This window comes from Danio rerio, chromosome 15, assembly GCF_049306965.1.
Source record: "Danio rerio strain Tuebingen ecotype United States chromosome 15, GRCz12tu, whole genome shotgun sequence".
In the NCBI taxonomy this organism is placed as follows: Eukaryota; Metazoa; Chordata; class Actinopteri; order Cypriniformes; family Danionidae; genus Danio; species Danio rerio.
The window spans coordinates 2970001-2995805 of NC_133190.1; the positions used below are offsets into that span (position 1 = coordinate 2970001).

The 25805-nt window shown below is 35.6% G+C and overlaps 2 protein-coding genes across 4 annotated transcripts in view; both read right to left on the reverse strand.

Moving 5' to 3' along the window:
- c15h3orf52 (chromosome 15 C3orf52 homolog) overlaps positions 1-8012 on the reverse strand; it is a 16717-nt gene extending 8705 nt beyond the window's left edge. The window contains exons 1-4 of the mRNA XM_073924309.1: positions 7871-8012; positions 5662-5715; positions 3182-3262; positions 1242-1377 (exon numbers count right to left, since the gene is read on the reverse strand). Of these exons, the coding sequence (XP_073780410.1) occupies positions 1242-1377; positions 3182-3262; positions 5662-5715; positions 7871-7942 (343 nt within the window). The 5' untranslated portion in view covers positions 7943-8012. The remainder of the gene's footprint in view (positions 1-1241; positions 1378-3181; positions 3263-5661; positions 5716-7870) is intronic.
- Positions 8013-13288: 5276 nt separating this feature from the next.
- zgc:153184 overlaps positions 13289-25805 on the reverse strand; it is a 45685-nt gene continuing 33168 nt past the window's right edge. For 2 of the 3 annotated variants that reach the window (XM_073923278.1, XM_073923279.1), the window contains 2 exons: positions 22630-22827; positions 13289-15014 (listed from right to left, as the gene is read on the reverse strand). In XM_073923278.1, the coding sequence (XP_073779379.1) occupies positions 14646-15014; positions 22630-22827 (567 nt within the window). In that variant the 3' untranslated portion in view covers positions 13289-14645. 3 annotated transcript variants of the gene reach the window in all.

Consider the following 25805-nt stretch of genomic DNA (forward strand, 5'->3'; position numbering starts at 1 on the left):
TAAACATCCAAAAGGTGCACCATACTAAAAAAAACAAACAAACAAACAAACAAACAAACATTTAAATAGAACTAATGCAAGCAGAAATGTAACTGTGATAGAAAATGGGGAACTTGATATGGTATTATAGACTACTGTACTGTTCACTCTTCAAATAAATCTCACTTATCATGGCAACTAAAATAAAGTGAACTAGTGTCTGCTGTATAGTGTTTTGTAAAGTACTTCAATTAATATGTCATGGTGATACTATAGTTGCTATGGTAGCACAACAAGTTTAATATAAACAAATTACCCAGTGCTGTGTTTGTTTTTTTTACAATATAGGGTATATTATTCTACAATTCACCACACTTTACTGTACTAAACCTACACTGTATTTCATTTCATCAGTTCACTATTCTTAATACTACAGTATGCTGAAGCATCTCTGCAGAGTAAAAGCTTGAAAGGAGGAGGAAACACAAGACACATAAATCCGCATCATCCGACAGATCAAGAGCAGATCATTCGCATGTGAGCAGCCAGTGTTTTGAGACCTCGCAAGCAGTTTTGTCTAAGAACAGGGAAAAACCGGCCCGTGACATTCGCTTTCCTGTATTACATGAATGCACTCCCGATTTGTAATACTGCACTTATGACATTTGTCAGTGAAATAATGCCATACTCCGCCAGCCAAAATCATGTGGTGCGCACCCAAAAAAGAATTTAAATGAGCATTAGATTAAGCGTTACATGGAAATAAAAAAATAAGACCTGTGCAAAAACATTTAAGACCTAGAAGAGCGAATTTAAGACTTTTTAAGGCCTTAAATTTCGATTTTTAAACTAAGACTTTAAGACCCCACACAAACCCTGTACAATTTCATCTGCTTACCTAATATTTATATTCGTAATATTTATATTATTAGCTAATTACTAACCACCTCATGTGGAACTCTGAATCTGCATCTCATTTCGGAGTCGGCTACTGTCCACTGGAGGTTGCATTTCGGTTACGGATGCATTCTTAGAGAGCCTTTATGATTGATGAATTAAATACGCTGTTTTCCACCAAGGCAACCCGGGGTGCTGAAATACAATTGGCTAAACTGGCATTTTGTGGGTTAAAAGGGACCAAAACAAAGACAGATGTTTTAGCACGGAAAACACATTAATCAGAGTATTGTCTTAATCATATTAATATCAGAGTATTGCAATCTATGTAAGCCTACTCAATGAAACAGAAAAAGCACAAGTACCTGCACACACAACGACTGTGGTCGCAATAACCACAACTATGGCACTGACGATGAGAAGTATCACCATCCATAATCTGATTTTCCACACCACCACCTCATTGAGGTCTTTCTTCAGGCTCTGCAGCTCCCGCCGACACTGTAAACACAGAAGTTATCATACTGTACGTCAGTGTCATTAATGAGCTTATTCTGCGATGTGGAAGTGCGCTCGTTTCTGTGATTGTTTTAGATCCTCCCATTCAGTCGCCTATAGGAGAAAGGACTAGGTATAATAGATGTAATAAAATGCTCTACAAATAAGATTGTACATATCAAGTAGAATAACACAATAAGAAAAGATCAACTTGCAACTACAAGCAGCATTACGGGCTGTTTTTAACGTTAAATTCTCAGATTAGGTCTGTCTGAGGTACTGGGCGGGGCTGACATACTCAACCACGCCCCCTCCAGCTGTCAGTTCTGACAACAAACAAAAATAGTGAGCAGGAAGTGTCTGTTAGGTTGTAATAACTCACCCCAAACCCCTTTCCAGATCTTTCAGAATGAAACGCCTACTTTACTACATCCAATCAGCTTGCAGTAGAAAAACAAGCCACGCCCACTGCTTTCCAATTTAATATTCAGTTTCTCTAGGAACTGCATCACAATATAAAAAAAATGGTCGCAGCTTCTGATTCATGCGGACTTTAACGTCTAAAAATCAATAAGGCCCCGTTTAAGCCTGGTTTATACTTCTGTGTCAAGTGACCGGCGTAACCCACGGCGCATGCAAGGCGCGTAGCTGTGCATTTATACTTCTGCGCGCTTCTGCTTCTGTTACTTCTGTTGGTCTGCATTAACAATTCTGAAACGCTAGTTGGCAGTGAGGTGTAAATGTTCCTCTGTGTCGAGTTTCTTCGCTCGTGTTTTGCTTTTCCTGAACACTTCCTGAATGTACAAGTGGCTCAAACTCGCTCATTTTGAGGCAGGAACCGGCGGACGTGCAACAACTTTAACTATGAGGTAAACACAAAACAAAACTTTCCATCCGGCGCGGGAATTCCTTCACGGGACTCCACACTTGTAAACAATCGCTCCATCGGGCTCGCGCCATTCGTGCGGCTCTCGGTCCCGCCCAGATTTGCCAGTGCTACCAAGCTGACCAATCACAGAGCTTACGCTACGCGTCGTTGTGACATGTAGTTAAATTTTTTGAGAGGTGCACGTCAGTGACACCGACAGCCACGGCGTAGGGCTATGCGTCAACGCCGTAGCATACGCGTGCGTTTGATGCAGAAGTATAAATCAGCCTTTAGACTGTCAGGTCTTGATGCCCACCTCGATTTGTTGCCTATATCTGATTTTTTTGGTCTGCCTGTTTACACGATTCTTTAATTGTGATCTGATTTATATGTTAACATTTGCCATGGGGGATTGTGTGTAGAATGTTGAGGAAATAAATGAAGTGAATTCATTTTGGAATAAGGCTGTAACATAAACAAATGTGGAAAAATTGAAGCGCTATCAATACTTTCCAGATGCACTGTATGAAGGAGGCCTGAAAGTATTCTCTGAATATCTGAATGCATGTGTTTTTTTTTTTTTGGTGTTTACACATAGATCTGATCTGTGTCACATATAAGCAAAAAATCAGGAAATGGGTCACAGGTAATTAGCAGTGTAAACAGGGCGTAAGACAGATCTGGATGCTTAAATAAAGCATGTACATAACCATTGTCTCATTAAATAAATATTCATTTTTTAGCTTGTTTTAAGGAAAAACTTACTTCATTTTGACTCATTATTTCTGAAAACAAGACAATAGTTTTTGCTTGTCTACAAAATGCTTCTAGATTTAGGAATATTTAGATATTTGGACTAGAAACAAGACTAAAACTCTAAGTAAGAAAAGCATTTTTCATAATTGAGGCAACAGTTGTTGCTTTTTTTATCAGCGTTACCTTTGAGGTTTTAGGTGAAGGATCGTTATGATCAACAAAAACTCCATCCAGTTCAATCCCTTCTACATTATTCTCCAAACTCTGAAAACACACAAATCCAGACAAACAGGTCAAACTAAACCAAGAGATCAGTTTTCTGCAATGTAAATGCGTATTCATATACTGAGACATTATATAAATGAGTGATATCAATGCATTTCATCAACATGTTCAATAGATTAATTGAGAAATCCATATCTACACAGTAAAAAAAATCCATATATGAGCTGTTTTCCATATTTTGTGATTTATGTCTTTATTTTTGATGTTTCCCCGTTTGTTTCTGCTTTTGAATTGCATTATTGGAATTGATCTCTCTTTCAATACCATCTAATATTGAAAAGTTTTTTTAAAAAGTGACTTTTATTAGCATTTTTAATAGTATACAGCTGATATACTGTCTGTGTTGGTGGTGTATATTATGCTACAAAAACCTCATTATAAACTGCCAGTAGTTTTCTGTTATTTTACAGACTTATTTCTCTATATATTATTATTTCTTGTGCATTATATTATTTCAAACGACTAAAATAAATAAATAAAAGTCACTTCGTTAAACAGTACAGCTGAATTATCAGCATCAAAAGTGGACAGAGCAGAGACCAACATCTCATAATGCAATTCGCAACCGTAAATAAACACTTGTGAATCACAAAATAATAAACAAACTTTATATATATATTATTTACACCGTACTCGACAAAATTGTACACCTGTAACGTAATAACCACATACTGTGTAGGCTACATCAATTTTATTTGTGCTGTTTTATGTTTTGTTAACCATTGTCTTATGCACTTCTGTAAAAATAGTAATAATATATATATATATATATATATATATATATATATATATATATATATATATATATATATACATATATATATATATATATATAAATATATATATATATATATATATATATATAAATATATATATATATATACATATATATATTTATACATATATATATATACATATATATATATATATATATATATATATATATATATATATATATATATATATATATATATATATATATATATATATATATACATATATACATATATATATATATATATATATATATATATATATATATATATATATATATATATATATATATAAATGATTTATTTCTCTTCACCATGATGACAGTAAACAATATTAGACATAATATTATTTAAATATTAATAAATAATATTATTAGGCAAGTTATTGTATAACTGAAAAAAATTGCTTAAAGGGGCTTATATATATATATATATATATATATATATATATATATATATATATATATATATATATATATATATATATATATATATATATATATACAGTTGAAGTCAGAATTATTAGCCCCCTTTCGATTTTTTCTTCTTTTTTAAAATATTTCCCAATTGGTTTTTCACAGAGCAAGGAAATTTTCACAGTATGTCTGATAATATTTTTTCTTCTGGAGAAAGTCTTATTTTTTATTTTTTTTTTTGCTAGAATAAAAGCAGTTTTTAACTTTTTAAAAACCATTTTGGGACAAAATTATTAGCCCCTTTAAGCTAATTTTTTTTTCAATAGTTTAGAGAACAAACCATCATTATGCAATAACTTGCCTAATTACCCTAACCTGCCTAGTTCACCTATTAATCTAGTTAAGCCTTTAAATGTCAATTTAAGCTGTATAAAAGTGTCCTGAAAAATATCAAGTAAAATATTATTTACTGTCATCATGGGAAAGATAAAGTAAATCTTTTATTAGAAATAAGTTTTTAAAACTATTATGATTAGAAATGTGCAAAAACAATCTTCCCTCCATTAAACAGAAATTGGGGAAAAAATAAACAGGGGTAATAATAATACAGGGGGGCTAATAATTCTGACTTTAACTATATATATATATATATATATATATATATATATATATATATATATATATATATATATATATATATATATATATAATACACAATTCCTTCATGTTGTCATTAAGTTAACTTAAATGTTTTCACAAATTTGAGTTATTGAATATAAAACAGTTGTCTAAAAAAAACCTACTTTTTTGTTGTAAAATGTGTTGTTTCCACTCATTTAAATATGTAGTTTCAACAAAGCTGCAAAAGTCTTCTTTTTTTTTTTTTGAGTCCAGATTTAGATTTCTGTTTTTCTTTCTTATATATCCAGTTTTAATAAGTCACAATGTGGCTAGACCAGCTTATGTGTTTGAGAGAATGAAACTATGATGGTTTTGTGCTAATGCTAATTATTTTTACACACACTGCAAATGTAAACAATCATTTATTTTTAAGCCAATCAACACACACACACACACACACACACACACACACACACACACACACACACACACACACACACACACACACACACACACACACACACACACACACACACACACACACACATACACACAAAGTAAAATTTACCTGTGCTCTTGACAAAAGATGGGACGCTTCTTGTATGCCATTTCCTGGAACCTCCTGTGAACATTAATATACATTTATTTACACACACATGAACCCATTCTGTACATTAAGGGGGAAAACTATTATTATATATGCAGAGACATAAAAGCATAAATAAAGAATAAAACAGCTACATATGCTAACAACAACATTCACTAACAAAACAGTGAAAATACTACAATATTGCTCTATAATATTAACCTCTCATATAATAATAATATCATGCTGTCAATTTAAAAAGAAAACAAACGTGTCCTCATCATAAATCTTTCTAATAAAAAAAAACATTGCTGTCTTTTTTGAAAAAAAAATCCTCTCTATTCAGAATATTTGGAACAGTGAAAACATTTTTTAAATAAATTAAATGCAATTATAAACAAAAGATATACATAAATTCTACAGATATCATAAAGTATTATAAAATATGTATATAGCAGAAATACAAAATATTGCTATCGTTAGATTTTTCAATATCGTGCAGCCCTATTATATATATATATATATATATATATATATATATATATATATATATATATATATATATATATATAATGAGCAATTCCATGCAAATGTCAACCTTGCCATGAAAAAAAAAAAAATTATTTTCGCCAAAATAGCAAAACTGTTTCTGCGTTTTTTTGTGTAGGTTTGTATTTTAAAGTGCTTTAAAAAAAACTAAAAAATGTCCCTGTCAGTGTCTTCAAACAGTTATATTTGATTTACCAAAGTCAAACAAGAAGCATTTTCACATCCGTCACATCCTTATCGGAGAAATGTCACATCCATAACGAAGCTTTTTCCTCATAAATGCAAAAATGTAAAATCAAATAAAATCAATCACATTTGTTCAATAGTGATCTAAGTCTTCTTCTTTTGATTATCATTGTTTCTTTAAGGTTATGCAGTTTAATTCACAGAATTTTTACAAAGTATGTTGTGTACTGTAAACTTGCAGACTTCTTTTATCACATCCATAATGCATGTTTATTTTCCTCCTTAACAATAAAAAAAAGTCTCCAGATTGATGTTTCTGCTCCCACATCTCTGTGGCTAGTTGTTTTGAAAATATAAACAGATGTTTAAATATAATGTTAAGATATACCTCCTCTGTCAATTTATGTTTTGAGATTTTACCGCAAATGGCACATCCATAACGCTGAAATTGATCATCTATATATATATATATATATATATATATATATATATATATATATATATATATATATATATATATATATATGTGTGTGTGTGTATATATGTTATATATATATATATATATATATATATATATATATATATATATATAGATAGATAGATAGATAGATAGATAGATAGATAGATAGATAGATAGATAGATAGATAGATAGATAGATTATATATTAAATATTATATATATATATATATATACTGTATATATAGATAGATAGATAGATAGATAGATAGATAGATAGATAGATAGATAGATAGATAGATAGATAGATAGATAGATAGATAGATAGGTAGGTAGGTAGGTAGGTAGGTAGGTAGGTAGGTAGGTAGGTAGGTAGGTAGGTAGGTAGGTAGGTAGATAGATAGATAGATAGATAGATAGATAGATAGATAGATAGATAGATAGATAGATAGATAGATAGATAGATAGATTTTTTTCCATCTTTTAATCTTCCTTTTTTTTATTATTAATCGTAATATGGCGATTTAGGTTGATGAACTCCTGTTTAAAAACCCGTCTCACCGATCCTGGGATGGTCTTCAGGCCTGATTAGTTGACTGATTTTAAAGGAATCTGAAAAAATCACTTAAGTCATCTTAAGTTAAAACAAAACTGACTAAAACTGAGCTGCTAACATTCGGTATAAAATTACGCAGTAAATACGAATGGTCTTCATGTTAATCAGGTCAAGGTAAGTAACCTAAGACAGTAGAACAATGTATTGATTGAAACGAAAAGTAAAAGTCGAAACAAAAGTAGTTTATTTTCTATAAAACCCGCAATCAAACAGAAATAACAACGCCAATCCCTCTGGATAAACATGGTGTGAGTGTGTGTGTGTGTGTGTGTGTGTGTGTGTGTGTGTGTGTGTGTGTGTGTGTGTGTGTGTGGAGAAACACTTGTTCAAACACGAGCAGCTCAAAGCAAGAATGTATGAAAGACTCATTTCTGCAAACTCACCTCAGTCGTTCGGTCACTCGAGACATTATTGTTGTCACTGACTACAGTCTTCAACTCCACCTCGTCGCTCATACTTCCATGGACAGTATCCCAAGAATAAATAATTCTAACCACACACAACCTGTGGCTCAGACCCGGAACTGGGGCGGGAGCGGAGGCGGCGGCGCGGTGCGCAGAGCCGATCAGCAGGTCTCTGTTGTGGCCAGAAAACACAAACAGCACCGCCTTCACAACTGTGCGATTGACGCGTTAATTAACAAAATATAAACATGATTCCATCCCAGCTATCTTCTCAAAGCTGACAGTGATGATGATCTACAGGCGAGAAGAGGCCAGAGTCAAAGTACGTGTCATGTTTCAGGAGTGTGTGTGTGTGTGTGTGTGTGTGTGTGTCTGAAGCGAAACTGAAGACAATACCTACTGTACAGGAACTGTCTGAGCAAGGCAAGAATCTGCTGGCTGAAGGAAAACAATATGCAGAAGTACACCGGATTGTGTATTATTGTGGGGAAACAATCCCTTTCTCTTTCACTCTATGATTTCCTATATAGCCTCAACATTTGAAGCAGATCAAAAACTTGTTTTTAATTGTATTATTAGAGAAGAATGAGTGTTATTTGTGGAGAAAAATTAATTTATTTGTATTACTTTTGTGTCTTTAGTTTTTATTATTAAAAATATGTTTAGACTAACAACTGTTTAATCAATCCTTTTCTTTTGTATGAGACAGTACCATATATTAACCGAGCATACTTCTTCTTTCTTACTATGTTGCATACTTCTTATGCTAGGTTAGGGTAGTTAGGCAAGTTATTGTATAACGATGGTTTGTTCTGTAGACTATCGAAAACAATATAGCTTAAAGGGGCTAATAATATTGACCTTAAAATGGTATTTAAAAAAATAAAAACTGCTTTTATTCTAACCGAAGTAAAACAAATAAGACTTTCTCCAGAAAAAAAAATATTATCAGGCATACTGTGAAAATTTCCTTGCTCTGTTAAATAACATTAAAACAATGTTATGTTTTAATCTTTTGGCTAATGATTGTATAAAAAATATCAAAAATAATGACAGAAAAGAAATGGCAATAGTGTGTGTGAGAGAGAGTTAAATGTAGTGTATTCTGATATATTATTATTTTGATTGTCATAAATGAATAATATGATGTAAATGATATGATATATTGAATAATAACGACATATTGAATTATAATGTGATGTATTTAATAATTAAATAATATATATTGAATAATAGTATATTATATCATCTATGTTTTTATTTAACTATTATATGTATATATATATTTTTTTTACTACTACTATTACTGTTTACGTGTTTTTTCTTATATATGTATGTTCTCTTATTTTTATGTAAACTTTATAATTGCTTTGGCATTAAACTTTAAACATTTATCATGCCAATAAAGCAATTATTGAATTGTATCGATCGAACTGAGTTGAATTGAGAGAGAGAGAGAGAGAGAGAGAGAGAGAGAGAGAGAGAGAGAGAGAGAGAGTCGAGTGTTTTGACACATTAATGTTGTACAGACTCACACTATTTAGATGCACGTTTTATCTGGGTTGTGTTGGACAAATAAAAGATAAATGTATTGTAATTTTAGTATTTCCCCTATTCATTTCCTATGGAACACATTATGGAATTGGATTAAAGTCCTCTCATGTATTTGCTCAAGTGGCCAACTTATAAAACGCTTTAAACCGCGTAGATAAAATAAACTATTCAGCAAACAATATAAATGTTCTGCTGGATGTTAATCAGTAAAATATGTTGATTTTCTATGTAACACCAAAGATTTCTTGTACTTGAGCTAAACGTTTCGCTGCCCGTTCCTTAAAATATGGCGACTTTGGTGACCTCTGGTGGCTAATTCATGCTCACAATGTTTATGTATTTTTTAAACACTTACATTGAGTCCCCTTTTTTTCTTGTGTATTCAGACTGAATACACTGTCGCCTCACAGCAAGAAGGTCACTGATTTGAGAGTCCCGGCTGGGCCAATTGTCATTCCTGTTTGGAGTTTGCATGTTCTCCCAGTGTTGGTGTGGGTTTCCTCCGGGTGCTCCAGTCCAAACTCATGCGCTATAGGGGAATTGATTAACTAAATTGGCCATAGTGTATGAGTGCCGGAGTGTTTGGGTGATTCCCAGAAATGAGTTGTGCTGGAAAGGCATCTGCTGTGTGAAACGTGCTGAATAAGTTGGCGGTTCATTCTGCTGTGGTGACCCCTGATTAAAATAAGCTTAATAATAAGCTGAAGGAAAATAAACGAATGTTCAGATTAAAAACACTTCTTAAGTCTAAAACTTCTCAAGGTATGTACCATAACATAACATAATGTACCATTTGCCAGAAGGGCCAGATCATTTTTTAAATGTGGACCGGCCAGCAATTTTTTTATTTTATTTATTTTTTTATATGTATTGTTTTTACAATCAGGCAGCTTTTATCTCTTGCAAGATGTATTATGATGATGATGATTATTATTATAGTAGTAATAATAATAATAAATGTTAAGCATTGGCCCAATCGGCGAGATGGGCCGACCCAAATAGAGGTTATGCGGACATAGTCGAAATCTGGAAAGAATGTCAAACAAACAGTAAGTGCAGCACAAGCTAATTGTCAGAGATGGAGCATAAAAAAGGAAAGGCAGTGCCGAAAAGCTTACAGAAAGCAAAAAAAAAAAAAGTCTTTAAAATAAAACACTGCCAAATGCATAAATTTAACTGAAATAGTCTCGAAAGGGGGCAGCGCAGGGGCACAAGAAGGTCGCTATTTCGAGCCTCGGCTGGGCGAGATGGCGTTTCTCTTTGGAGTTTGCATGTGCGTGTGGGTTTCCTCCTGGTTTCCCTCACATGTGCTCGAGGTGAATTGGGTAGGCCTAATTGTCCGTAGTGCATGTATGTGAATGTGTGTGTAGAGGGGTTTCAGCTTGGAGGGCATCTGCTGCGTAAAACATATGCTGGGTAAGTAGGCGGTTCATTCCTCTGTGGCGATCCCTGATTAATAAAGGGACTAAGCCGAAAAGATAATGAATGAATGAAATGATTGCAAGTTTGTTATAAATGTGTTGTTTTTGTTCCAGTCACATGCATTAAATGTTTAAATATCTATTACATATGGTACTGCTTCTATTATTTCACCATCGGTACACCAATATAAGTAGTGGATATGCGTGTCCGTGCATGGGGCTGTTTCGGTTTGGTAATGTGGGCTGGTGTGGCTACAGTGCCAGGGCTGATTTTTAGTCCCAGTCCGCCCCTGGCTACCATTAATCACAACCGAACATAATAAATGACAGCATTCTGTTAGTGTAAATAAAGCTCTTTATTCAGTTCATTGAATTGATGAAATAAAGTCATTGAAGTACAGTAGATTAGCAATATCTCTTCCACTATAAGCTATTATTTGAGCTTGTTTACCACATCAGCAAGATTAACCAAAAGAAAATGGAGAATGGCCATACTCATTCTCCAAACCGTTCCTAAAATGTGGTGGAGTTGGAAACGTGTTGATTGATAATTAAGAATAAACACTGATGTGAAACACTGAGAAGGTTTTCTTTTCCTCTTCTTTTTTGTTTACTTCAGTATTATCTGAGAGTAAGGTTAAAATACAATGAAGATATTTAATTAAAAGACTGCACGTGTGCTTTGGTTGAAATATAGTCATGAACACAGGATATAGAACATTTATAGAGCAGCTGAGTGGTGATTTCTGAACAGTGAGGACTTTGGCTTTGTAAATATTGCGGCCGAGTAAACTTTCCTCGACCAGGACTTTAGCCTGCGCCTTTCCAAATGCATGAGAGGTACTTCAGAATGCCTGTTGTATAAATCATCAATAATGTAAATTCACCAGCAATTCACCAAAATATATTGGAGCCCCTTCCCTAAACTAACCATTATTATAGTAAAGGTGCATGTAGTAATCTTGATTTTAACATGTTGATTTCCACTTGTTTAACCCTACTTTTTAAATTTTACGGAAAACTTCACGGTTGACCATGTCTTTTTTTTTCGTTGTTGTAATACTGTGGTAAATATTTGTAAATCTTACAAATGCCATGAGAACATGCTATATTTAATCCCTTGATTATTGAAGACTTGTTTTTGTCTCATTTCTAGTCCAATTATCTTAAAATTCTTAAATCAAGAAGCATTTTATAGACAAACTAAAAATATTGTCTGGTTTTCATTATGTCAAAATTAAGCGAGTTAATCGAGTTAAGTGAGAATAATCTGCCAATGGAAGGAGAGAAATTAACTTCATTCATTTTCCGTTGACTTAGTTCCTTTATTCTTCAGGGGTTGTCACAGCAGAATGAACCGCCAACTTATCCAGCATATCCTTTACACAGCAGATGCCCTTCCAGCTGCAAACCATCACTGGGAAACATCAATACACATTCATTCACACACTTTCGTTACGGACAATTTAGCTTACCCAATTCACCTATAGCATGTCTTTGGACTTGTAAGGGGAAATTGGAGCACCCGGAGGAAACCCACGCCAACACGGGGAGAACATGCAAACTCCACACAGAAACGCCAACCCAGCCAAGGCTCGAATTAGCGACCTTCACGCTGTCAGATTGTGCTACCCACTGTGTCGCCGTGACGGCCCCAAAATAAACTTATTTTATACGTTTATAAAAACCAACCAAAAATTGGCGGATTATTTTGCTTGTTTTAATGAATAAACAAAAACATGCTCCATTTTGAATTAATACCTGAAAACAAGACAATAGTTTTTCTTTTGAATGGCTAAAAATCAAACTTGGTTGAGGCTAGTGGGCGTGAGGTAAATATAGTTGCTGTGGGTAATTTCCTTATTTATTTTATATTTAAAAATAACTAGAAATCATTGATTTATATGAACTAATACTTTTTAAATAATAAATAATTAATAATTTCCCAGTGTTGGGTTGCAGCTGGAAGTGCATCCGCAGTGCAAAAAATATAAGTTGGCGGTTCATTCCACTGTGGCGACCCTGGATTAATCAAGGGACTAAGCCAAAAAGAAAATGAATGAATAAATGATGAACTAACAATATATATATATATATATATATATATATATATATATATATATATATATATATATATATATATATATATATATATATATATATATATATATATATACATACATACATATACATATATTGTTAGTTCATCATTTATTCATTCATTTTCTTTTCTAAAGCAGTATCCCTGCTTTAGGCAAACTATACATTACGAGAATGAAGCATGGCCGCGGCTGGAAAACAATGTTTTAATGCATCTCACGTCACTTCAGGAGGAGGCGTGAATTAATTTAGCTAAACTGCGACATGGTCAACTTGCGGAAATATTACCAATGATCCATCAGGTAATGTTTTCCCCTCTCTCCCTCTCTCTCTCTCTCTCTCTCTCTCTCTATTGGTAAAGCGCTATCATCAAATATTTTTCCTCCATATCCCATAATGCACAGCGCATCAGCCTACGACAGCTGGATTAGTCCAAAAGGCGCAGTACTTTTTGTGTTTGGGTCTGTTTTAGTTCGGCTCATTTTCTCATTTTTCTCGTTTGAAAGCGTACCGAGACCACCTCTTCAAGCAGGTCTCGGTACGCTTTTTTGGTCCGCTTTTGGTGCACACAAGAATACGACGTCTGCATTCACACCTGCCCAAACGAACCGCACCAAAAGGGGAAACGAACTCTAGTGCGATTCAATCCAACTAAATAAGGCAGGTGTGAAAGCACCCAAACATTCTGTCTCTTTCAAAGAGCCTGTTTTTAAATAAAAACTAAAACATGAATCACAAAATATGCAAAACCGCTTATTTACGGATATTTTTGTCAGGTCTCTGCAAGTCCACCTAAATGTGAATTATTATCTCTGATAATTAAACAGAAGTCTGTCAGTATCACTACTGTCTAAAGCAGCACTTGGAGTATATTCAACCCAAGCTCATTCTGAAAATGTAGTCACGCGGACGTTTCTGGAGACAGCGGAATACGTCCCGGGAGGTACGTACGGCCGCGTTTATTTTTTTCAAGCGAACGCTGCGGGGCGGTGTGACGCTGTTCCCTTTCACGGTTGCCTTACCTCCTTGTGGAGGGCTTCCCCACTGCAACCCGTTTGTCCACTCAGCTCACCGTGTACGTCGGCAGGCTCGAGATGCAGAGAGGAGTCGACGACGGCGACCGGTTTCGAGTCCGGGGAAGAGCAGTTACAGCAATCAGGTAAGACAAAAACAGAATCCCAAAAATGAAGTGAACGAGTTTCGTGACAGGGTGAGGACGCGGTGAAATCTGAAAACACGGTAGAAAAAAATAATCAGGGCTTTTATTTTTTTGGACGGCTTTTGTAAACTGTTGCTCGGGTTTAGGGAAGCGAGCGGGCAGGCGGGTCGATCGGTAAAATTGGTTGGGTTCAGAGAAGGAGGAGGGCGGGTCGGCCGATTGGGCGGTCGCGTAGTCAATTATCCGGTCAGTCGGACAGCGGCCTCTGGTGGGTTCACGCGAGAACAGCGCGGGCGCGAACCGCACTCGCGAGAGGCGTCTGAGATGCGAAAAAGCGCACAACAGCGGCCTCTCGTGGATTCGCGAAAACAAAAACTGCAGCCGTACGTACCCGCCGGGACGTATTCCGCAGTCTCCAGAAACGTCCGCGGGACTACAATCCCACAATGAGCCCGGGTTGAGTATATTAAAGCAAAAAACCAAAAGCGCTCCACATTTGATGACCTTCAACCTATTTCATCTACTCTGTCTCTTTCTCCGCCGTGTCCTCTTTCACTTCTGTCCTGTCCTCCTCCGTCTCTTCTCTCTCTTCTTTTTCTTGTTCTGGTTTACAGTCAGAAGCTTCACACTCCTCCTGGTCTCCTGCATTTGTTTCTTGGCCTTCTTGCTTTTGTCTGTCCTCTGTGCTGGTTCGAGCAGAGTCAGCAGTGTTTGCTTTTTCTTCGTTGTCCTCCTGCAGACGCCCACAGATCAGATCTTCTCCATTCTGCTGTGGGTTTTCGGTTTCGCGTTGAGAATTGTTGTCCTCTTGCACTTTGGCTTCTTCGCTTGCTGATTTCCTGTGCAGGCGTGTGGGCAGCCGGCGCTTGAACGACAGTCTGGCTCGACTCTGTGGAGAAAATACAGAAACACTAATAAACAAATCAGACCGGGCAAAGCTGAGTTTATACAAGTTGAATACAGACTGTAATTCCCTATATATATATATATATATATATATTAGGGTTGGGCATCTAAGCTATAATGCCGATCCGATACGCATCTCGATACAAAGAATACGATCCGATATATTAGCGATACATTTGTGACATATTGCGATGCAACACGATACGATTCACACCCATATCACGATACGATGCGATATTTCAGCACTAATTAGATCAAGTTTATGAGATGATGTGAAAGAGGATGCTGTGCCATTGAATGAGTTTGATTATTTATAAACCAAGCAAAACCAAGACTTTTTTACAAACTGGCTTTTCTCTCAGAGCCAGAGTGTCAGTTTACAGTAGAGGGCCATTTTAGAACATATAGCACATATTATTTAAGTATTTTCAAGATAAACAGAATGTATAAGTGCAATATATATTAAAATATATATATATATTTGCACTCTTTCAACATAAATAAATTTAGCATTGCACAACAAGAATTGTGATTTAACTTTTCAACTATGAAAACAAGTTTTACAAAGATATATTTTGCCACTGATTATTCAAAACTTAAGGTCGTGAACTAGCAGTGTTATGCTGCGTTGAAACATCACTGTCACTGTAAACAACAGGCTAATAAAAATATAACAAACCAGCAATCTTCTTGCTGTGAGGTGATCAAACTACCCACTGTGCCACCGTGACACCCAATTATTTTTATCATTATTATTATTAATATTATTATTAAATAAAAATTAACAGGAGGAGGTGTTTAAAACATTCGTTCTCCGTGACACTAGGCTGAATATCTTTGCAGATGAACAATGCAATAGCATTCGTTATTGGCGTAGAGCGAGCAGAACTGTTGCGCATGGAAAAAAAAACTTTCAATGCTTTTCTCACCACTTTTGGAGCTGGTTGAAGCAGTGCGAAAGCCGGGGATGCAGAAACACTGGAAGATGCTTTCACAACAACACCGTGGCGCCGCTTCAAGTGAGATATCAGATTAGTCATACTGCCCGCGTATTTTACAGATGCGCGGCACATTTTGCAAATTGCATCTGTCCTGCCATGTCGTCCATTCTTAAATCCATAATGTTGCTTGCCATACTTTAGATTTAAAACTCAGTGGGGAATAAAATGTTTGTTTTGCTTCTCGCGCTTTCTGAGGGCGCTCCACTAGCTTCATCCGCACACCTGATACACTGAGTTGTAGTGTGAGTGTACACATCCGCAAATCCGTTGCTAAGGCTTACTTTATGTAGGTCGATTAAATTATGCGCCAAAAACAGGTTGACAACACTTGTTAATAAATAAAAAATACATTCTATATTAAAAATAAAAGCTGTATCTCGGAAAAATCGATGCATCTCGCAAAAACCGATGCATCTCGATTTGCTTCCAAAATTTCATTCATCCTCTGCTGCTCAACCGATGCACTCGCATCGTGCACGCGCATGACCGCGTATCGATACATATCGGTTAATCTTCCCATCCCTAATATATATATATATATATATATATATATATATATATATATATATATATATATATGCTCTGCTTAAAGGAGTACACCCCCTTTTTGAAAATGAATATTTTTATCTATTTGTCAGTGAATGTAGGTCATATATATTGATGCATTTGGAAAAAAAAATTTTGGTCATCAAACATCTTCACGAATAAAAAAAGATAATAAATTATAATAAATAAAATTCAAGTGAAATTTAGGAAAAATGTAGATTTTTTTTAGTTTGTCTTCATTATTTCCTTTTTTTTTACAATTAATTTTTTTTTTTTTTTTTTTTTTTTTACAAAAATTATTAAAAACATAAACTAATAAAATGAAGCGGGTGCTTTTTAAAATGAATGATGGTGAATGAAAGTCAAACCGGTGAGCCGTCTGACAAAAAGGTGCCCTTCTGAATCAAATCAGCAGGATGCCCTTCAGGATCTTTCACTTACTTCAAAGACAATACTGACTACGCTTACATGGACATCTGTAATCTAGTTATTTGCCTTAATAGACAATAATATAATGAAGGTGTTTATGTGAAGTGCTTTCATGTAAGAGATTCCTGTAATTTTGGGTGGCTTTAACTGCAGTTCGGCAGTTTCACCGTCACTGATTAACATTTTATTCATGCCCCCGTGACAAACTGGGGTATTAGACAAAAATAAGGAGTAAGGACTGGTGAGAATGTTATGGAATTTAATAACGCACGCCAAGTAGAAAGAAAACAACGTCCGCATTCGCGATGTGTGTGTGTGTGTGTGTGTGTGTGCGGCCCTTTACTGACAGCCGTGTGTGTGGATCTTGTCGGAAAATATGGCGAAAGTCCTACATGACGGTAATAGTTTGATCGTGGTCTGTACTTCAATAATGCCACTAATATCTGCATACTCCACATGTCTTAATTCCATTTCTGTTTAGTTCAGTTATGACTTTAGTCGGATTAAAGTGATCAAAAATGGCTGTTTGGAGATTATGTAGGCCTAAAGTTTAACATTCATGTTTAGCTGAATAACCAGTTAGTAAACACAAGCAGGGCCGGAGTGGGACTCCTTTTCAGCCCTGGAGTTTCAAGCCTCAAACCGGCCCACCTCAGTTCACCACTGACTATATTGAAATAAGGTCATTTCCAATTCAGTTTCTATTTAAACTATCACGTCTTTTTTGAGAAAACAGCTGCTTTAGAACTTCAAATGTTCAACAACCCTTACAGTATTATGTCTTTACAATAAAAATGAAAAAAAAAATAAATTACTCAGACGAGGATCAAACCCGGTTTGGTGGTTTCAAAACCTAACATGCTAACCACTCGACCACAACATGATAATCATGATAATCAACTTGCAGGCGGCATCTTGATCACGAGGCTGCGAGAAAATAGATAAAAAGAGCAGAGCTGCGGTAAAATATTGAATAAGAAGACTGTGGTCAAGTAAATAAATACATGAATTTAAAAAGTGTGACTGCTGTAAACAACAGATTCTGGAGCTAGGGACACCGGCCCTCGCGGCCAAAAAACGGATTAGCCAATCCGGGCCTGAACACAAGTACATCTTACTGAACATCATTTATTTTCACACCAATTATCATAGCAAAACAGTTTCTCAAGCAGTTTGTGAGGCATATTGGAAACGGGAGATGAGCCCCTGGTCTAATGCGACACCTGGCTTGAGAAACTCGTTCTCAAAGACTTACTTTTAGTCATTATTTGGGTAGTCATTACTTCAGCAGAATTCAAATGAGCCATTTTAATTTAGATTATACTAGATCAATTCCAAGATTACAGTGAGATTAATCTAGATTATAAAAATTAATCTATGCCCACCTATATATATATACCTATATATATGTACTGGAAATATTCCTCAGAGATTTTGCTCCATATTGACATGATAGCATCACACAGTTGCTGCAGATTTGTCGGCTGCACATTCATGATGACACTCTCCCATTGCACCACATACCAAATGTGCTCTATTGGATTTAGAACAGGTGACTGTGGAGGCCATTTGAGTGCAGTGAACTCATTTTCATGTTCAAGAAATCAGTCTGAGATGATTCACGCTTTATGACATGGTGCGTTATCCTGCTGGAAGTAGCCATCAGAAGATGTGTACACTGTGATCATCAAGAGATGGACATGATCAGCAACAATACCCAGGTAGGCTGTGGTGCTGACACCATGCTCAATTGGTACTAATGAGCCCAAAGTTTGCCAAGAAAATATCCCCCACACCATTACACCACCACCACCAGCCTGAACCGTTGCTACAAGGCAGGATGGATCTGTGCTAGAAACAAATGAATGACTACATGTGAAATCTGCCAAGTCAGAGGACTATTGGTAGACGTCTGCAAGATTTCCACTGACAGCCCCAATTTTTAGCCAAAATGTCTCAGACGTCTGTTGGATTTTTACTGCATGCTGGGCGATGCTGCCTAGCTTTTATCTGCATATTGGGAATGCTCTAAAATGTCATCTAAATGGACAGATTAGGTTTGCTGACAGAACAAATGACAATTGGATTCTAGTTGATTTTAAGGATGTACAACAAACAGAGGATTTAGCAGTTTTACGCTAAACCTGGGCTCAAAGTAAACCTTTTAACATAGGCTGTGTGCAGAATATACACTGCAAAGTAATGATCTTTATCCCAAATATCGAAAATGGTATTATGTCAAGAAGCAAAGCATATTGTCTAGTTTTCAGCAACTGAGTTTTTCCTTAAAACACGCAAAATATTCTTACTTCAAAGTGAAAACAAGATTATTTTGCTTGTTTTAAAGAAAATCGGACTCAATTTTTGACCATATTTTTTGCTTGTCCAGAAAATGCATCTTGATTTAAGGATTTCGAGATATTTGGACTAGATAAAAGACAAAAGAACGCTGCTTTAAAGAGGTTACGGAGGGTGCGATGCAGAAGTGGCCTGATTGGATTACAGTGTGCAAACCCCCTGTTGTTCTGTGCCTGGGCAGACTCTATAGGCTTACACAGAGCTTAAGCCCACAATACTGCCCGCGCCTTCATGCTGAAATCATCAGATCCTGTTCTGCACACTTCACAGATTCGCACGCAATCTGCAAGCCTGCGGAAGGACACTGCTGAACTTTCAGGAGATCATGTTTTGCTGCTCACATTCTTCAATTAAATGCTTTTCAACCCAGTCCTTGAATCTGTTATAGTGTGTGTTTGGAATTCATGTAATATTACACAGTGGTGTGAATTCTAGATGAGTTTCCCTTTTAAAATGGTACACACTGAACAAATATACAGTTGAAGTCAGAATTATTAGCCCCCCTAAATATTTTTTTCACCCAATTTCTGTTTAACGGTGAGATTTTTTCAGCGCATTTTAATAACTCATCTCTAATAACTGATTTCTTTTATCTTTGCCATGATAACAGCACATAATCTTTGACTAGATATTTTTCAAGACGCTAGTATTCAGCTTAAAGTGATATTTAAAAGCTTAACTAGGTTAATTAAGGTAAAGTTAGGGTAATTAGGCAAGTCGTTTGGTTTGTTCTGTAAACAATCCAAAACAAATATTGTTTAAGGGGGATAATAATATTGATAATAATATTGAATATAATATCAAGACAGCTAATTATTCTGGAGCTTACAGTGCCGTGGGAAGAGCGTATTGAAGAAGCAAATGAGAGGAAGCGCGCTAAGTACCAGGAATTAGTGGAGGAGTGCAGGGAGAGAGGCTGGAGAACTTTCAATGAGCCCATAGAAATCGGATGCAGAGGCTTTGCAGGGCGTTCACTTTGCAAAGTCCTCAGTCGTTTGGGCATTACAGGCGTGGCGAAGAAAAGGGCCATTCGATCCGCAAGCGAAGCCGCAGAGAAGGCAACAAGGTGGCTGTGGATTAAGAGGGCAGATCCGTGGACTGCTGTTGGGACACAAGTCGGGACTTGATCAACCCCGGCTGGGTCACCTGGGTGAGAGTGTATTCAAGTCAATTCAGCTTTATTTGTATAGCGCTTTTACAATGTAGATTGTGTCAAAGCAGCTTCACATAAATGGTCATAGTGACTGGAACAGTGTGGTTCAGGTTTTAGTGTTTAAGTTCAGTTCAGTTCAGTTTAGCTCAGTTCAGTGTGATTTAATCATTACTGAGAGTTCAAACACTGAAGAGCAAATTCATCGATGCGTAGCTCTACCAATCCTGAACCATGCGAGGCAGTGGCGACAGCGGAGAGGGAAAAAAAACTTCACCTGATGGGAGTGAAGAAAAAAAACCTTGAGGGAACCAGACTCAGTTGGGCACAACCATTTTAATTTCTCTGCTGGCCAAAAGTCTTGTGCAGAGCTTCATTCGCCGTGGTGGAGGCAGGAAGATGGCCTCAGCGAAGACTCGTCTGTCCCTGGAGCGTCGCTGGAATCAGACTCATGTTCTCCACTCCCCACAACCATCAGCGCAGCAGCAGCTCAGGATATGGCCTGGTCCCGGATATGGAATCCTTGGGATCATCTCGTCGCTGGATATGATGTTGAGAGACCCGAAACACTCAATGATCCCAGGATACATCGCTGATGATGTGTCCCAAATGCATCCATAAGATGTTTCTTGCATAACCTTAATTTTTTTTTTAAAAAACACAAAAACTGCTTTCATTCTAGCTGAAATAAAACAAATAAGACTTTCTCCAGAAGAAAAAAATATTATCAGACACACTGTAAAAAAAAAAACTCCTGAATCTGTTAAACAGAATTTGGGAAATATTTGAGAAAAAAATATTTAAAAAATTAAAAATATACACTCTTACCTAAGAGTTTTTGTCTTGTTTCTAGTCCAAAAATCGAAAAATGTAAATGAATCAAAAAGATTTTACTAGACAAGTAAAACATATTTTATAAATATTATGTCAAAATCCAGAGAGTTTTTCCTTAAAACAAGCAAAATTATCTGCCAAATAGGGCAAATAATGTTATTTTAATTAACAATTCACAGCCTTTTTACTGGCTTATTACTTGCCTGTAATTAAGATCTTATTTTACATTCCTAGTCCAACCCAATACCCTAACCTAAACCTTATTAACTATTAATAAGCAGCTAATTAGCAGTTTATTGAGATAAAAGACTTAGTTAAGGGGTTGCTTATAGCATGAATTGTACATTAAAATAAAGTGTGACCAAAAAAATCTAAAATATTGTGTCTCTAAAGGGCTCTTTTCCTCTTTTGCCGCGTTGATATGTGAGTCTGTGTGACCTTGTATTCTTATTTTACATCCCTAGTCCTACTCAATACCCAAACCTAAACCTTACTATTATTAAGCAGCTAATTAGTAGTTTATTGAGCTAAAAATCAAAGTTAACGATTAGCTATTAGCATGAATTGCACATTAAAATAAAAACATTGACGTATTATGTCTCTAAAGTGTTTTCTTCTTCGTTTGCAGTGTAAAGTGAGATGCAGTGTTGATATGCGAGTCTGTGTGACCTTGTAAACCCTTCAAAGAAGATAGCTGTTTGTCATTGTTTATAAAATATGATCTTATTTTACATCCTGTGTCCTACCCAATACCCAAACCTAAACCCAACTAATACCTTACTATTTATAAGCAGCTATTTAGTAGTTTATTGAGCTAAAAGCCTTAGTTAATGGTTTGTTTATAGCATGAATTGTACATTAAAATAAAAACATTGACGTATTATGTCTCTAAAGTGTTTTTTTCTTCTTCTTTTGCAGTGTAAAGTGAGATGCAGTGTTGATATGCGAGTCTGTGTGACCTTGTAAACCCTTCAAAGAAGATAGCTGTTTATCATTGTTTATAAAATATGATCTTATTTTACATCCTGTGTCCTACCCAATACCCAAACCTAAACCCAACTAATACCTTACTATTAATAAGCAGCTTATTAGTAGTTTATTGAGCTAAATTACCTTAGTTATAGTTATTAACTAGCTATAACCTTAGTTAATGGTTTGTTTATAGCATGAATTGTGCATTAAAATAAAGTGTGACCAAAAATCATGTTGTGTCTCTAAAGTGTGTGTGTGTTTTTGTCCTTTAGCATTGTATGCAGTGTTGATATGTGAGTGTGTGTGACCTTGTTGATGCTGGGCAGTGGTGTGCCCTCCACCGGCTGCTCGAAGCTGACCGGCGCTTCATCTTCGCAGGACAGCTGAGGGGTCTGCAGGGTGGAGCTCACGACACTGCACGGGCTGATGGACGCAGAGGGCGGCTGTTTGGACTCTGGGCTTTTGGGTGGAGAGAGCAGGACGGTTGGAGACAGAGCGAGATTGGCCTGGAAGATGGAAGAGAGAAGAATATTTGAAGACTATATATATTTATACAACAGTTCTGTCTGGTTCTTGAATCTGATTGGCTGATAGCTGTGCAATATTCTGCAAATAACAGCACTCGTGCAGCCTCTTCACCTTTGTGTATTACTCCGCTCACATACAGTGGCAAGCAGAGGACACTTTACAGTTTACAAATATTTCAGCGGTTGGACAACATAATGTTCTTTTGAGGCTTTTTAGGCAAGAATAGTTGTTTAGACTGAAACTATGCAGATTATTTATAAGGAGAGGGCCTATTTTAAATATTTATCATTTCAGAGCATTGGATTCAGTGCATTGGCCGCCGTCAGCCTGTCTGAGCAGGCCAAAAAAAGTGACGGTTGATGTTTCGCCACAAGATGGCGACAGAGACTGCTAAATAAGTCCCTAGGGGAGAAAAGCAGCATTTTCTCAGTGTAAGTTTCAAACTAGAGCTAAACAAATGATTATTAAACAGGTAAGTGGCATTCTAAGCTGAGCTCTCTCTTTTGTATGTTGCAGTGCTGTATTTATACCACAGAAACTGCTAGTGTTTGCTTTGCTCTGGCTTTTTCGGGGTTAGTTATTGTGATTTCCTGATTGCAACAGAGAAATAGTGGGAAATCTCTGTAGACTGAAGGCATTTAATGCTGTTCAGCCTTATAATCTTAAAATGTGAGCAGAAATTGCCTGTTTTGTCATCACTTAAGACATTACGCTAGAGAATCATTCAAACACTAGCTCTAAAGTGACACTGGAGAAGTAGCAACAGTTTCTACTGTTCTGATGTCAGCTGCAGATGTGAATGAGTGATGGAAGAAAAGTAGTTCCTCTTACAAAAGGGTTTTCGAGACTCCGTCTCACACGATTATGTCATTAAACTGTTGTATAAACGCAATATAACACTAGTAGCAGTGCGATGTGGCTTTATATCGGCACTAGTGGGGGCCACTAAGGAACTCATATATATACGGCTGAAGTCAGAATTATTAGCCCTCCTGTATTTTTTTTTGTAAGATTTTTTTATTAACACATTTTTAATCATAATGGTTTATAAACTCATTTAACTGATTTATTTTATCTTTGTCAAGATGACAGCACATGATTTTTGACTAGATATTTTTTTACATTTACATTTAGTCATTTCCAAATCCAAAGCGACTTACAAATGAGGACAAGGAAGCAATTTACACAACTATAAGAGCAACAATGAATAAGTGCTGTAGGCAAGTTTCAGGTCTGTAAAGTCTAAGAAGGAAAGTATTAGTAATTTATTTAATTATTTATTTTTTTATTTTTTTGGGTACAGTTAGTGGTATATTCAGAGAGGCAATTGCAGATTAGGAAGTGAAGTGGAGACTACATAGTTGAGTTTTTAGGATACTATTCAGCTTAAAGTGACATTTAAAGGCTTAACTAGGTTAATTATGTTAACTAGCCAGGCTAGGGTAATTAGACAAGTTATTGTATAATGATGGTTTGTTCTGTAGACTATCACATAAAATATTGTTCAAGGGGGCTAATAATGTTTACCTTTAAATGGTTTTAATAATAAAAGACTTTCTTCAGAAGAAAAAATATTATAGGAAATACTGTAAAAAAAAAAAAAAAAGCTTGCTCTGTTAAACATCATTAGGGAAATATTAAAAAAAGCCAAGAAGAAAAAAAATTCACAGGAGGGTGAATAATCTTGACTTCAACTGTATACATACAGTGCTCAGCATAAACGAGAACACCCCCTTTTGAAAATTGAAAGCATTTAAACAAAAACGTTTCATTAAACAGTTTTATTCATTAAAATAACAGTTTGGCCACCAAACACCTTTCATGAATAGAAAGATAATACATTTAAATTCAAACGAGTTAAAAAAACATTATAAACAAAAAAAAAATTGACATTTATTTCTTTTTAAGTAATTTTCAAGTTAAAATTGCATGCAAGCTTAATTTAATCATCTAATCGTATTGTCTTGATCATCTTCAAAACTTAAGACAAACACTTTTTTTTTTACAGTGTGGTCGATCCATATGTGTTTTTTAAGATCTCCAGAAAGCATAATGTATAGTATAATGCAAACATAAATATACTGTAATTTACTTGTCACGGTTGCAGGTTTGTGCGCTCTTCCTGAGCGTCTGTTTGATCATGTTGGTTTGTTTTTGTTCTCCACGTGTATCTGTTTTGATCACGTGTGATGACGGCACTCTGCTGGCTTGATGAGCCCGCCAGCTGAGGCTCATATTCGGGCCTATATATGGGCCACGTTTTCTGTGTGTCTTTGTCAGTTCGTTAGGTGTGCTTATGGTGTGCTGTTCTGTCTGTGTGCTTAGGATCTAAGGACTAATTTCTGGACCCTGTTTCCTGTCTGATTCCTGCCCGATCTCTCCTAGCACTAGCACCACATTTATTACTTGCTTTTTGTTTGACTGTGTCAATAAATATTATTTTTGTTAAACTCGCACTTGGATCCCCCTGAACATTCTTTTATTCGTGACATTACTGATGATAATAATAACAATAAAAATAAAGGCAAAAAGTCAATAATTGCATAAAACATTATTAATAATCCAAGTGTTAAATTATATTTGATATAATTAATAGCTTTCCTGTGAAATTGAAATATATTTAGAATATTTTGCAAGTGAGGTTTAATAAAGTAAGAACATTTTCTATAATATTTTGTTCTTAATTATTTTATTATTTGTCTTTTTGTAATACGACTATTATTAGTCTTATTTATTTTAGTTTGGATGAATTTTATATCAGCATTATTGTCTCCTGTAAGAAATTATTATTTTTCTCGTCTACAGCAGTTCCCAACCCTGTTCCTAAAGCCACACCAACAGTACACATTTCCCACCTTCTCCCTTTTTTTTTTTGTAAGCTAATTTCTAAGAAAAGCGTGTTTTAAATAAATATTTTTTATGAATATTATTATTATTATTAATCAAACACACCTGA